Source organism: Mirounga leonina, unplaced genomic scaffold (assembly GCF_011800145.1).
Source record: "Mirounga leonina isolate KUSES-001 unplaced genomic scaffold, KU_Mleo_1.0 Mir_94, whole genome shotgun sequence".
NCBI classification, from domain to species: domain Eukaryota; kingdom Metazoa; phylum Chordata; class Mammalia; order Carnivora; family Phocidae; genus Mirounga; species Mirounga leonina.
Window position 1 is genome coordinate 13,171,967 of NW_023270855.1, and position 15,801 is coordinate 13,187,767.

Here is a 15,801-nt window from a genome sequence, read left to right on the forward strand (position 1 = left end):
CAGGAGCACCATGCTTCAGGTGTTACCTCCATCATCTAAATGACACTATCCATCTCACACACTCATTCCCTGAAAAAATCTGGGTGAGTCATAGATTGAGGTCAACAGCAATCAGATATTCATTTGTAAAAGGCCGACTTAAGGGGCCATCTCTGTCTCTAACCTAAGGGCATTCCAAGAGATACCATCAACTTCTACAACTTAATGGCGGAGACCCCTTGACGAAGCACACAGAAGGAGTATCATCTGACAGTCTTGGACCAATCAGAACACAGGAAGATATGACTGCCCTCAAGGGAAGCATAGAACAAGACCCTCTTTTAAGTCATCCTAAGGTGTCCCCTTCCCCATCACTCAATGACAAATGGCAGTTTCTTCAAGGGGATTCCAGATCATTTGGCCTCACCCTACCAGATGGAGACAAGAAGGCTCTTGCTCATACTTACTGAGGGCTGAAACTCCAGGCATTCTTCCTCAAAGTCAGGGTCTACCTGATGAAAAAGAATCATTAGGAAATTAAAACATCCATTGATTTCTCCAGGACTCGGCCCCACTTGCAGGAGACTTCAAGGCCTGCGAACATCTCTGAACAACTAAAAACTTGTCCCTTCCCTCTGTTCATGAAACCAGCATGCCACAACAACACACATCACATGAGTACAACACACACGGAACGATCTACCAGTCACCAAAAGACGGCTCTCAAGTGTTGACAGAAGAACACAATGAATTCACTAGCAAAGCAACAGTTACAACCCTGAGATAAATAAAAGATCAGTATTCAGTCATTGATAATCCTTAGTTTTAGTCAGAAATAAAAAATTTGTGGCCTCCAGCAAGAGTTTATACTCGCTTCAGTACATAACAAATAATGCAAATACCATTGATCTTTGGCAAACCACGTAATCAACATTTCTCACAGCTGGTTAGCTGGGTCCATAATTCCTTAGGGCTTCATTTTCAATGTCAACTTGGTCTTGACCTTCAGTTCTTAAGTATTTCGAAATCATCACTTCTTACAAGAATCAGGCATCCCAGGGGGTTCAGCACATTTAGATTCAGCTTTCTTTGGGGTCAGCTGCAGAAGCAATACTGGCACCCATGCATCACCCTGAAAAACCTCTGAGCCATCCCACAGTGGGAGGTATCTGTTGATGTACGACTAGAATCTGATATGAATGTGTATCGTACATCTTCTAGCAGATCAGAGTAAAACTCAGCATCTGTCACACAGTATGATGGCTCCTTAATTTAACACAAAAATTAAAAAGTAAATTCCTCCTGTCCTTCAATACTGAGTCTTGCCTTTCCTCAAAAACCCTTTACAGACATTTAAGGTAAAGTTAATTTCCTTGATTTTTGGCATTCTTGCAAGTAAAAGACAAGACCCTCTCTATTCCACTAGTGCTCTGAGAACCAGAATACTTGTAAAATTGTCTAATTCTTCGTGTCCTAATGCTTCCAGCTTTACATACCATGTTTCACTACAGCTGAGTCTTGGACATTCATGTTAGGATCAGGGCTGGTAGATAAGATGTGGGGAGAGCAAAATGCAAGAGAAAAAATTTCTATAATCCTAAATCCCAGATTAGCATTCTTTTGTTTTTTTAAATTTACTCTCTTAGCAACTTCCAAATATACAGTATAATTAACTACAGTCATTGTGCTGTACATTACATTCCAATGACAGTATTATTTTCTAACTTGTTTTCTCCCCATATCTTGATCAAAATCCCTGTGAAGTACTAAAATGTGTTAATCATCTTTACCTTTTCTTGTCTATAAGCAGGGAAATGAGGCAGGAGGAAACAAAAAGCAGAAGGAAAAGCAAGGTGACTGAGCATCTAACTACCCAATGGCCACAGGTAAATGAAGAAAAAGGAATGTCTCAGGCTTGAAAGAAAAAGACACAGAGGCTGCTCCTTACCTCTGCTGCTAAGTAATGCCCTGTAGCAAGATGCTTGAAACGGAAGAGGCTGTTCCAATATCCTGCTCCACCCCGACATGGGTCATGTTGGACCACCTACAAGAGGAGAAATGATTAACAGGAGTGGAAATAATGTCAACCCATATTAAGACAACACTGAGACTTCACACATAAGTCATAGTTCAGCAGTGATATTTACTAGCTAAAAAAAAAATGAGTATCTTCAAACAAAGCCATTGCAAGTATCATACGTAACGTCAGAGGTCAAACATATGAAGTGTTATGTTTCTCCAAAGAAGAAATAGTCTCCCAGTTAATACGAAATGATTCCAATAAAAAGCTGAATGTTTCTCAGATTATTTGCTTTAATCATAATAAAGTAGAAGTTAAGATTCTACAATTCATCCATAAAAGGCATGACAAATAAGAAGAAATTTCAGAGGACACTGTGAAAGCATTCTATACTTGTACTCGTGTGCTGAAACACATAGATAAGCCGGGGCTCTGAAACTTGAAACTCACAGAGCCTGGGCCAATTTACCATAAAAATACATATAACTTCAGCTTCTGGTCATGACGGTATAACTGGCACTGGTAGTTGATGCCATGAACAATTAAACACTGCACAAAATATATGAACTTGCTATAGACAATTAGAAAACTGGATAAAATACAGGAAACAATTGTGTTCAGATGTTGGACAACAGGCAGTACACAATTGTGATCTCTGAGAAAGGGGAAACAAAGTGATCTTCATGAATATTCCAGCTTTCTGCCTTAATGTTCTCTCTGGATGGTAGTGTTGGGAAGAAGAATCCAAGCAGAAGACACCGGTCTGAGTTGAGGAGATACATCAGAATTTAGGGAGACTGAAGTGGCTGGAATTTGCTGGGGCAGAATACAGAGCTACCCAGAGAAAAAGCTCCAGACATCTACCCAGGGGCCTCCTTGAGTTTTTGGTTGAATACCAAGTTGCATATGTGTAAGTTGAGACCACACAAGGCCAAATGATGAATGACAGGAAAGCTGTGAGCTCAACATTCTCATTGCTCAGTTGGGGCTGGGTGGTGTTCTGAGAGATTCCATGGAATACCTGGGGCATTCAGCAAAATGTCAAAAGGGTTACACCTTAGTAATGGGGCCAATCCAGCCCTAAAAAAAGAAAAAAGACTGTAACACACTTGATTTAGCAAAGCTTTAAAATAAGACTCCAAAGCTTCAAACTGATTCACAAGTAACTTTACTGTCTAACAAAACAAAACTCAAAACTCTTTAAAGGAAGACAACAAAATACAGACACTCCACAAAGTAGCACCACAATGTTCAGCATATAATCATGAAGCACTGGACAGATAAGAATCAGGAAAATGTGACCCAAAAACTCAGTGACCTGTCAGACAATATCAAATGATCCAGCATGTCTGTGTGGGTTGGTGGGGGCAGGAAAAATATTTGAGAAAAAATGGATCCAAATTTTCCCATTTTAATACATATACAGATTCAAGAAACTCAATGAACTCAAAGCCAGGATAAACACACACACATACACACCTACACACCCACCCACCAAGGAACATCATGATTAGATTAATGTAAACCAGAAATAAAAAGAAAAATCCTAAAAGCAGCCCGTGGGCGGGGGGGGGAGGTGGGAGCACTTTATACAGAGAACAAAGGTAAGAGACCACTGAATTCACATCAGAAACAATGCACACAAGATGACAATGGATACACAACTTTTAAGTACATAAAGAAAAAAACTGTCTACCTAGAATTCTGTATCCAACAAAAATAGCCTTCATAAATGAAGGCCATGTGGAGAAACTGGAATCTTAACACACCACAGGTGGGAGTATCACCTAGTGCAATCTGGCAATTCTTCAAAAAGTTAAACAGCATTACCATAGGACCCACAATTCCACCCCTAAGAGAACTGAAAAACCTATGTCCTCACAAAAACTTGGTACGTGAATGTACACAGAAGCATTATTCAGAAGAGCCCAAAAGTAGAAACAATCCAAATGCCATCAAGTAACAAAATATGGTATGTCCATACAATGGAATGTTATTTGGCAATAAAAAGGAATGAAATACTGATACATGTGGCAATATGGTTGAACTTTGAAAACACTGTGAACTAAGTAAAAGAAGTCAGATACGAAGGATCACATTGTAGTATATCATTTATAAGAAACGTCCAGCAGACAATTCTATAGAGACAAGAAACAGTGATTGCCAGGAGGGGAGTGGTTTGAGGAGAAACAAGGTGTGATCAGTATGGATACAGGGCTCCTCTTGGAGTAATGAAAATGTTCTAAAATTGATTGTGGTGATGGTGGCCAAACTCTACAGACCTAAGTCAAACCATTAAATTGTACACTTTAAATGTAGGAGTTGTATCTCAATGAAGCTATTATTGGGGAAAAAAAAAAAAAACATTTTTAAAATGAAGGTGAAATACATTTCCTCATTTTCAAATGAGAGCTAAGAGAATTGGTCACTAGCAGGCCTGCTGTACAAGAAATGCTCTACATGGTATTGTCTTCCTTTTTTTATTTTAAAGGAGCACTTATGATTCCAGAATCTGCAAGAAAAATATTAAAAAAGAGACATTCAATGTTTTCCGAGGATATGCAGGGAAAAACCGGCAGAAAACAACTTTTTAGGGAGTAAGAATTAGACAGCTGTTTCTTCTCAGAAGAAAAAAAGAGACAGAGAAAATGCTCTGAAGTGGACTTCTGAGTTAAGTACCTGAAGTTTTAGAAATCCAGACCTCAAACACCCTCCACACAAACTTGTGACCTTCATTCATTTCTATCAATTTAGAAGTGAGTAAGACATGGTACCTGCCCTTAAGTGTACTCAAGTCAGCCACAGTGACTTCTGCGGGGTTCAGACTTTTTTTTTTGGTGGGGGGGGTTTATGACAACATTTTAAAGCAAGATGAAAAATGTTTGTAAAGTGATGTCAACTGTGCAAAAAGAACCTGCTCACAGAACAAACAGCTGCATGGAAATGGGCACATTAAGTTAATGAAATGATGGTTTACTTCTTCCTTTCTTTCCCGTATTTTCAGTTTTTCTTTAGTTTCCACTTACTCGTTTAAATTCAGTTGAGAAGAATTTTTTTTTTTTTTGGCACTAGTATCCAAATCACACATGAAAAGTGGTTCTGAAAGACTGTTTTGAACATATAAAATGCTGTGCTGAGTACAGTGGTGACATCAGTGAACAATGACAAAGGTCTAGCTCACAATGGGTTTAGAATCTAACAGGACTGACAGTGTCTCTATGTAGGCACTAACTAAAAAACTCCCAACAAGTGCTATGGGTGTGAGAGGAGAAAAAGAATAAGGAGAAGGCAGAAATTGAAAACTTTATGTAGAGTCCTTTCATCATGAAAACTGTAGAAATATTTCTATACAACAGCCAAGATAAACCTGAGTATTACAACATCCATGTTAAGAGACGTAAGACAATTTTTAAAATGGGCAAAATATTGGAACAGACACTTCACTGAAGATGATACACTGATGGCAAATAATCATTAGCCATCAGGGAAATGCAGATTAAAAGCACTAGGAAATTTCATTACACACCTATGATAATGGCTAGCATTAAAATGACTAACCATACCAAGTGTTGGTGATGATGTGGAAGAACCAGAACTCTCATACCCTGCTAGCAGGAATATAAAATGACAGGAGCACTTTGGAAAATAGTTCGGTAGTTTTTTTTTAACATACACCCACCATATGATCTAGCTATTCCATTTCTAGATTTAGCCAAGAGAAATGAAAGTTCATGACTATGAAGAGACTTGTACACATTTATAATGCCCTTAGAAGCTTTAGTTGTAACAGCCAAAAGTTGGGATCAACTCAAATACACATCAACAGGTGAACAGACAAATTGTGGAACACCTTATGGTGAAACACTTCTCACCAATAAAAAGGAATGAATGATTGACACATGCAACAACATGAATGAATCTCAAAATAATTATGCTGGGTAGAAAAGTAGACCAAAAAAAGATTATATGCTGTCTGACTCCATTAATACAAAGTTCAAGAACAGAGAATACCTAACCATGGAGATGGAAGTACTTCTCTAGGAGGAAAAACAAGATAGTGCTGGAAAGAAGCTCAAGGGAGCTTTCTAGGTGCTGCTAGTCTTCTACTTCCCGACCTGAGTGCTGGTTATGTGACTGTACGTGTACGTAAAAATTCATCAAGGTACATACTTTTGACCGGGGCACTTTGTGTCTGCTATCCCTCAATAAAAACGTAAAACCTTATTAAAGCAAGAGAGGAAGAAGAGAGGAGGCAAGCCAAGACAGAGAAATGCATGTACCCCAAGAGCTGCAGTTACACAGAGAGAAGGGCTGCGGGGGAGAGGCCAAGTCCCTGCAGCTCAGGCTCTCGCCACCTCTGTCACCAAGCACTCATGCCACTGTCTGTGAATCCCACGATTCTTGTCTCTCTGCACCTCCTCTCAATAAATGACATGCCGAATCATTTATCTCCTCAAGCAGCAGAATCATTTATCCCCATAAGGAGCTCACTGATTACATTACTCCCCTGCTCAAAACTCCTCTCCAAGCTCCTCCCCTGCCTATGACTTAAATCCCAACTCCTCACAGCCTGGACAGATGCCCTTCAGGCTCTGGTCTCCAAAACCAGTTTCTCTTTCACTTCCTATCCTCTGCTCCCCACCAAACTGGGATGCTGAGCCTTACCCTCAAGGCTGTTTCATATTTCCAATTCCATGCCACCGTCTGACATGAGGTGACCTAAACTCTACACATCTCTGCCTTTAGAAATACACGTCATCCTGTACGGACCAGCTCAGGTGCCACCTCCTTCACCCAACCTGAACTCCCTCCCTCATCCCTCCCTCCCACACTCCCCCGAGCATGAGGAAAGTGTCTCTGGCCACTTCGCCATCCAGTGATCTGGGTGTGTCTCTTTCTACCCTATCCCTGGCATGAGTCACCAATGTATCCTACTGAGTAGGTGCTCAACTACATATCCTTGGGACAGACAAATGAGCAAGGGAAAGGAAGACATGGAAGGAAAAGACAATTCGATGGCTGAGAGTAAGAAACTTCCAGCTTCAGCTGTGAGTTTGCTTCCCAAGTGGACATCATTTTCCTTCCCAAGCACACCCAGCATCCTTCGGATATGGCATGATGTGCTTGTTCATCTGTCATCCTGACCCATTTTCGGAAAGAGGTCAACCCCTAACCTTCTCTCTCCCTCTCCAGCCCCACCCCTTACCTCCACCTCCCACAGGGCTTTTGAACTCGTGGCAGATGTGGCTGACTGTCGGCCGGTAGTTCTCAGGAAGACATGCTGTTTCTTCCTGTGCTCGTCGCAGGTAAGGAACTTCTCCTGCTCCGCATGGAACAGCCTGACCACGTCACCCTAAAACATCAGCACATGGAGGGTTTAAGGACAATGAATTTTACAAGAGGACTTAGCTGCTGCCCCATGTAGAGCCAAGTGCTGCCAGCCTGAGAAGTAGCAAACTCACCCCCTTCAGTATGTCATCTTTGTTGTCACTCCATTTCATGAAAAGGACGATTTTCCAGCTGGTATTGCAGTTGACAGAATTGACCTGGAAAACAAATGACAGTTATTTTTTCACACATCCATCCCCATGACTGTGTCTTCCAGCCCCCAAAACTCCTCATCACTGCCCAAGAAGCAGGGCTGGGCTTCCGCCCCAAAATCCTACCAGTTCACAGCCATAAGTTCACAGGAACCGCAAATTTAACTGGCCTGGCAGATGTGTTTGGTAATCAAGAGTGCATTTGTGCCCATCACCATGTATGCTCGAAATGACTAAGGGAACCTTACTTCCAGCCTTTCTTCTCCAAGTCTCCTGTTCTGCAGCCAGAAAGTAAAAGTTCAGTAAAAACAAGGGCTGATAAACAAAGGTACAAAGACTCCCATGAATACACTCTAAAATGTGAATGAGCTAGTGACGCTCAATAAAAGCTACTGCTTGTACACTAAGTATACGCCAGGCACTGGGCTAAGCGCTAGTATTCACGACTACGTTTAGTCCTCAGCAACACCCTAAAAAAACAGTCAGGACCATCACACCTATTTCAGACAGGAAAACTAGTGCACAGGGAGATTAGGAGATGTACGGTAACTAGCCTAGAAACGCGAAGCTAGGGGATGGAAGATTTGGGATTTTGTTTCACATCTATCTGACTCCAGAGCTTGTGTCCCCAACCTGTAGACAAATATTTATGTCACAGTCAAGTTACTGCCCTTTGGTCCTGTAATTGCCAAATTTGAGGCCAAGGAGATATATTGCCAAAATCAACATATCCCCGTTGCTAGGCCGCTGATGGCCTGTAGTATACTCATCTTAGTAATCAGCCAAAGACATTCTCCCAAGGGAAACAAACTGGAAAAAGGAGCTCCTCTGGCCAGAAAAATTTGGTAGAAAAGGCCCTTCTCTGGCTTAACAAATTAGGCAACAATCTCCCAGTTATAGGAGGCTTAGTAGACTGAGCCCTAGGGTAGCTATCAGCCCTCACCCAACCCCACATGGCAACCCTGATCCTGGGTCTTGGTTACTCACCTGCAGAACAGGTATGCTGCCCCAAGTCACTAATAAGGTCACTTTCAGCATGCACATGCTCTGGCCTCAAGAAGGCCTGCTCCTGCAGCCTCTGCCTGCCCACAAGCCATCACAAGGTTTCCCTTACCTCGTTGCAGCCAGGGTTATCCACCAGCTGATGGCTGCTAGCATGAAGGGGCTGGCCAGCATTGACGGGGTTCAGTACAACCTTGTCACCAATGACCACCTGGAAAGGAAGAGGCCAACGGAGCTTTTCACAAAACAGGTCAGAAGTCCCTGGTGGAGGGCAGGTGGGCATCCTTAGACCACCCCCTTGGATATGGCACATCCTCAGCCAGCACAGCCAAACCCTTCATAGTACCAGCCCAGCCAGTGATGTCCCATGATCCCTGTCCAATCCCTGGAGAAATGCTAAGACCAGCATGGGACACCACTGCCAACTGTCAATATCCTCCTTTTCCTATGTTAACAGAGATCTATAAGTAAGCTCTGAGTATTAGGAGTAGAAGCAGAACAATGCCTGAAGGAAGTCTATTTTTAAACAAATAAAACTATAATCTTCTATATCTAAAGCAATGACTTTCATACTTTTTTGGTTCAAACCACAGAAAGAAATACATCTCTATTATATTCCAGTCATTCCTACTTATGTGCACATACATGTGTGTATATATATATGTGTGTGTGTACATATGTAGACATACATATCTATATTTATCTAAAACAGAAGTTACCTCCCTAAAACAATACTTATCCTCACTATGTTTAGGACAGCCTGATACTATCTATTCTACTCCACTTTCTAAAATGGTAGTCACAAGCCACTAAACTGATCTGAGTCCACAAATAGATCAACACTTGTTTGTAAAACACTATCCTACAAAGGATAACGAACCTTTCAACTCCATCTTACCTTCTCAACTAAGGTACAGCTGAACAGGTAAGTTTAAAGAATAAGAAAGCCAAGGATTTCCCAAAAATGAAATTCAGGACAAAACACCTTGCTCTTTTATTATGAGGGCAGAAGGAAGAACAGAAATGATGGCTTCCTAAGAGGTAAAACCCATCTATTTTCAGTTTGTTACGTTTGGGAAGGATATACAATTAAATTTTCCCTAACTCCACTTGGAGTACCTCATAAATATATATTAAGTACCTCAAAAAAATCCAAAACTTATGATGAAAACTAAGCTTTACTGGACTTGTCCTTCTCTTCTCAGTTGAGGATCAATATTCACTGCATACCAACTGGGAAGGAATGGTCTGCTTCTACCTGCCTCTGGGATACAGCATATAAATGAATACTACACTGCCCAAAGCTTGTAAACTTAAATAACAATACTGAAAATGGCAAAACTCAGTTTGAGGTTAAGGCTAGCTGAGCATTTTAACAAGATTTCAAGCTGTTTAAGGAACACATTTCGTTTTAGTAAAAAAACTTCTATTTCCGAATCTTAACAAGGTCAGAAAAATGGCTTAATAGCATTTAAACATACTTGTTGTCAAGTATATGCCCACATAATGACGTACTAATGTAGCTGACGAGTATCAGAACTGCTCTAAGTCACACGGACAAGTATCTCAGTGGCTTTATATCCTAGGGACCCTGAGGAGAGAAGCCTACTCAGGATGAATTGCAGTCACTGAAATGGGATGGAGAGCCTGTTGGCTTATCGATAAAGGAACAAGTGAAGAATAATCCTAAAATCCATTCTCCTTCCCTGTTGTCTCTAGTTCTCTTCTCTTCTCCTTCCTTACTAACTTTATTTCCAAAATAGAGAGGCGTTTCCATTCCACTAATGATCTAGAATGACAGGGACACTGCCTGGGACATTAATATATGATAGCTGTTTTCATGGTGAAGTTACTGAGGTAATGAGCTATTCATACCATTTTTTCAGAAACTCAGTAGGAAAAACACAGCTTACTGTATTTAGGTCACACTTCTCTCCAAATTTCCCTGTTTCCCAAACATTGGTTTCCATAGTGACTCCCTTCTCTTCATACAGGATGAGCCTCTGGTTCCAACTATAACATTCTCCCAGTTGACTTCTATATACAGTTAGGGTTGGAGGCGTGGCATGGGGCACTCCCCAGGCTGTGAGTCTGCACTTACACTGTCTCCGATGGAGCGCAGCTTGTAGAATGGCTGAATATAAAACCAGGACCCTTCATTTCCCGCCTCGTCCAAAGTCACTCTCATGGCGTTCTTCTCCAGCAGAGCTGGAAGCCTCTTATTCACAGTTAGGTATTTATTACTTTTCAAATGCAGGAGCTGAAAACCCACAGAGAGAATAAGGAGAGTGTCAGCAGGTCTCTGAATCTCTAAGATGTCTCTCTCAGTCACATAATATGTATCAAACATTCCTTCCACCCCTGAGCTAACTGTGAAGTTAGAGAGTCATCGAAGTGCCTGAGGCAAGGAATAATTAGAAAATAAGAAAGAGCAAAGGGAGAAGTAGAGGGAAGAAGAAATATTTTATTTTATCCCAACATGGCCATGGACAAGATGGATGCTGTTGATGTCAAGCACACCGTCAGCAAGGAACAGCACTCTGCCAACTATTAACAGGTAGGAGCCTAATCCCATGTAAAGGAGCTGAGGAACTGCAATCTGAATATCCCTGACCCTAACATGGAGCTAAGGAAAGGCACTTCTGAGCACAAGAAACAGTTGAAGAGATGACCCTATAAGGGGTAGTCATTTTATGTGGAATAACATGGCTACTATAAATTTCCACCTTCAAGTGCTAAGCACCTTATTCTTGATTCTTGGGAGAACCAAACAACTAAATGGGAAACAATCTGTCTCATAGTAGGTCTATAGCAGGAAGCACTGATTAATGCTTCCCAAATTAACAGGCTATTAAGAGAAGATGGAAGGGTAGATTATAGATTGCTCAAATCCTGGAGAAATATTAAGACCAGCATGGAACTTCATTGCCAACCGCCAATATCCCTTTTACACATGTTAATAGATACACTTTCTAGAACATTCCTAGGAGGTCCACACTCTTCTATCAATGTTGTTAGAGTCATGAGTCTGACTTGTGAGTCCCTGGCATCCCTAGGCCATTATACACAAGGGGAAGGTAATGCCCTCTTACGTCTTCATTGTTATCCTGGTGAGGCCCCCGATCCTCCACATACCTGTCCAAGTGCTGAACTGAATTGGTTTATAAACTGACATTACGTAGAGATGGATCCCAAGATCCAGGCTTCGAAGAAGTAATAATATCAGCTAAAATGTATTCAGAGCTTACTCTGGGACAGGTACCCCTCAATCATTCTAGGAAACAAATATCATTATTATTCCCATTTTGCTAGTGAGCAAACTGAGGCCTGGGAACATTTCTTGCCCAAAATCTCATAGTCATTAAGTCACAAAATCTGAATTGGAATACACTTAAGGGTTTACAGTCTTAGCCCCTGTACCTACCTTCCGTCTTCAGTTCAAGCCATACTCTCTGATCTAACCACATGAGGGAGTCCTGAGTTTGAAAGCACTGGTCTGGCCCAGTAATAAAGCTGATACTGAACTCTGGGCCCACCTGGCCCCTTGTGTCCTTTTTCAGTTGGACAGAACTTGAAAGGAATTTGGAGTGGGACTGGAAGGACCTATCTTCAAACAGATTTGAAAGCTACTTTACTATTCCAAAAGGCCAAATCATAATAACCCATTTAAACATAAAGCGTTGCTATTACCAATGTGGCAGTTCTACTTTTTCCATTATCTAGATTATCACTGCTCTCTATCTAACACAAATAACAATGGGAAGGAATTCCTTTGGAACCAGTCAAGTTTAAATGGCAAGTGCTATCTTTCAGAAAGGGAAATAATGAAGCAAGATAACCAGATGGGTCAGGTCTTCAAAAGTTGGTCACTATTACCCTTTGTGTCTGTATCAAAATGATCCAGCAACTAGATAAACAGAAAAAGGCTACAGGGGTACCTGGGTGGCTCAGCCAGTAAAGCCTTGGATTTGGTTTTGGCTCAGGTCACAATCTCAGGGTCACTAGTCAGAGCCTCTGGTTGGGTTCTGAACTCAGTGGGGAGTCTGCTTGAGATTCTTTCCCCTCCTGTCCTTCCCCCTCTGCTCCTCCACCCCACACCCACCCCCATTTGTGCAGGCACTAGCTCTCTAAAATAAATATATAAATAAAATCTTAAAAAAAAAAAGAAAAGAAAAGAAAAAAGAAAAAGGCTACATTTGGCACTGGACCTTCTCACACACTATTTTCTGCAAGGATAGACCCAGATAGATTTTTCTTAGCAAACCCTGCAGTAGCTATTTCCTAAAGTGTGTTTTATCCCCATGCCAACTTTAAAGCCACAAGGGATCAACAAGTAAACCCCACAACCCGTGAGACAAGATATGAGACCCATCATCAAATATTCTACCTGGAGGTACTGAATTGCTCTTACTGCCCCTGTGACCAGCTCTTGAACCAACAGATAAAAGTTACAGGGAAGCCAATTTTTACCAAATAGAACTTTCAAGGAAAGCAAGTGAAACAAAAGTGCAGCAGCCAGGCTCATTTCCAGATAGGGAACTTCTCACTTAAAATATCTGCACAGAACTTACATTACCAACTACAGGGCAGAGTAATGGCTTCTCGTGCTGAGAGTGGGCCAACTCAAAAGCCCAAGAATCCAACCCATATAAGAAGAAATGCTAGACGTTTTGCACCAGACTGGCTGTCTCCATGGGAGTCCTGCTGGAAAGCTGTCCAAACCCAATCTCATGTGTTTATTTTTTAGTTTTGTTCTTTGTAACACTCCAGCTCCAGAAGAGAAGGGTGGCCATGACCTACCTGGATCACGTTGCCATACTGGATTACGGTCCCCAGCAATTTCCTGTTTTCTGTCTCATTCTGCTTCTTTTCCAAGTCTGCAGCATGCTGTACATGGAGAAGAAATACTGGTCACAGAGAGGAAACAATGGCTTATATTTCTCCACAGTGATGCAAAACCAATGTCACCAGTTCATACAAGAGCCACAGAAATAAGCAAATACCTAAGCAAAATGAGCAAGGGGTTCAGGAAGCCATCCCACTCTGCCCTTGTTTTTGTTGGCCTTCTTGGCTTTTTTTAAATATTTTTTTTTTCTTTCAGGCATTCATGGACATCTGCTTAGGTTAAGACGACGTCAAAAGCTTGTGTATTTTTGAAGAAAATAGGGTAGGGGTGGGAGAGAATTTGCATAGCCTTTTATGATTTGTAAAAGTCCTCTTTTAAGTTGGAGTAAAATAAAATTGAATTTAAATGCTGGTTTCAAGTGATTTCTGGTTCTGCATCCTGGAACATTCATGAGCCTCAGTTTCTACTTTTGTAATATGAGGATAAAAATAGCACCTACACTCTCATGTATCACAGCGCCTGGTCACTGCAGCATTTATGGAATGCTGGTTATTATTGCTAGACACTATGGTAATTTATTTAATTTTTATAGTAGTTCCCTGAGGAGAAGATCATTATCACCATTTTTTTTAAGATTTTTTATTTAGTTATTTAACAGAGAGAGACACAGTGAGAGAGGGAACACAAGCAGGTGGGAGAGGGAGAAGCAGGCTTCCTGCCAAGCAGGGAGCCCAATGCAAGGCTCGATCCCAGGATCCTGGGATCATGACCTGAGCTGAAGGCAGATGCTTAATGACTGAACCACCCAGGTGCCCCCATTATCACCATTTTAAGAAGAAAAAACAGAGATTAAAAGGTTTATTTGACATTGCAATTAGTTGGGATAGTGGGTACACAAGGGGTTTGTTATACTATTTACTTCTGTGTACATTTGAAATTTTGCTTAATAATGTCTTATTTTGAGGCACCTGGGTGGCTTAGTTGGTTAAGTGTCTGCCTTCGGCTCAGGTCATGATCCCAGAGTCCCCTGTGTTGGGCTCCCTGCTCAGTAGGGAGTTTGCTTCTCCTTCTCCCTCTCCCGCTCCCCCAGCTTGTTCTCTCTCTCTGTGTCAAATAAATAAATAAAATCTTTAAAAAAAATAATGTCTTATTTTAAAAATCACATATCTGTATTGTGGTATGTGTCCACACACACACACACACACGCACACACACACACAATGGAGTATTACTTAGCCATTAAAAAGAATGAAATCTTGCCATTTGTGACAATATGGATGAACCTAGAGGGTATTATGCTAGGTGAAATGAGTCAGACAAAGACAAATACCTCATGATTTCACTTACATGTGGAACCTAAAAAACAAAGCAAATCAACAAACAAGGGGCGTCTGGGTGATTCCGTTAGCTAAGCATCCAAACTCTTGATTTCAGCTCAGGTCATGATCTCAGGGTCATGAGTTCAAGCCCCACATTAAAAAAAAAGAAATGAACAAACAAAAAAGCAGAAACAGACCAATATATAATGACAACAAACTGGCAGGTGCTAGAAGGGAGGGGGTAGGAGATGGGCAAAATGGGCGAAGAGGAGTGGGAGGTACAGGGCTCCAGTTATGGAATAAATAAGTCATGGAGATGAAAGGCACAATATAGGAAATACAGTCAATGATACTGTAATAGTGTTGTACGGTGACAGATGGTAGCTACACTTGTGAGCAGAGCGTAACCCATAAACGTGTCAAGTCACTATGTTTTATACCTGAAACATAACACTGTGTGCCAACTATGCTTCAATTAAAAAATAAATAAATAAAATATAATGATGTTGGATTTTTTTTAAAAAACCACACATCTATTAAGTAGCAGAGATAATCCTCAAACCCACATTTGGGTTAACTGCAAATCTATAGGTACAAATGGGGCCAGGAGACATTACTAGTCCAAATTTAGCATGCTCGGGAACCTGGTAAAACTGAAGAGAGGGTTCCAGAATAGTCTGCCAGGGCCATCAACTGGAACAGGCATTTTTATTCATTTACTTGTACACCTCAGAAAGTATTGTTATCATATTATAACAAAGCTGAAGGGGAATCAGCTTTGCCCTAGGCAATAAAGAAACTGTTGTTCCAAGCCCTGTCCCCCAAACCTAGACTGGGTCAAACAGAAGTAAATTAGCAGGGAAAAAATTCCGTATCTAATCTGATGGATAATAAAACCCTGGTGACCAGCCATACATTTCAAAATAGCTTCCACTGTTCTCTTCCCGGAGCTTCCCTCTCCTTGAGGCCAGATGCCCCCCAGATGCCAATGGGCTAACAGGCCTCTTTCCCAAGAACAGTCTGTATTTTCACAGGACCTCCTGGGTTTGGGCCTGGCTCCACCACACACCAGCTCTACCATCTTGGCCAGGTTAC

At 41.3% G+C, this 15,801-nt stretch overlaps 1 protein-coding gene across 2 annotated transcripts in view; it reads right to left on the bottom strand.

Moving 5' to 3' along the window:
- The window catches only part of ITPR1 (inositol 1,4,5-trisphosphate receptor type 1), a 328,878-nt gene that overhangs the window by 185,253 nt on the left and 127,824 nt on the right, over window positions 1-15,801 (bottom strand). The window contains exons 6-12 of one of the 2 annotated variants that reach the window (XM_034997066.1): window positions 13,342-13,428; window positions 10,643-10,801; window positions 8,654-8,752; window positions 7,462-7,545; window positions 7,206-7,352; window positions 1,928-2,023; window positions 447-491 (exon numbers count right to left, since the gene is read on the bottom strand). In XM_034997066.1, the coding sequence (XP_034852957.1) occupies window positions 447-491; window positions 1,928-2,023; window positions 7,206-7,352; window positions 7,462-7,545; window positions 8,654-8,752; window positions 10,643-10,801; window positions 13,342-13,428 (717 nt within the window). The remainder of the gene's footprint in view (window positions 1-446; window positions 492-1,927; window positions 2,024-7,205; window positions 7,353-7,461; window positions 7,546-8,653; window positions 8,753-10,642; window positions 10,802-13,341; window positions 13,429-15,801) is intronic. The other variant, XM_034997067.1, reaches the window with a different exon arrangement.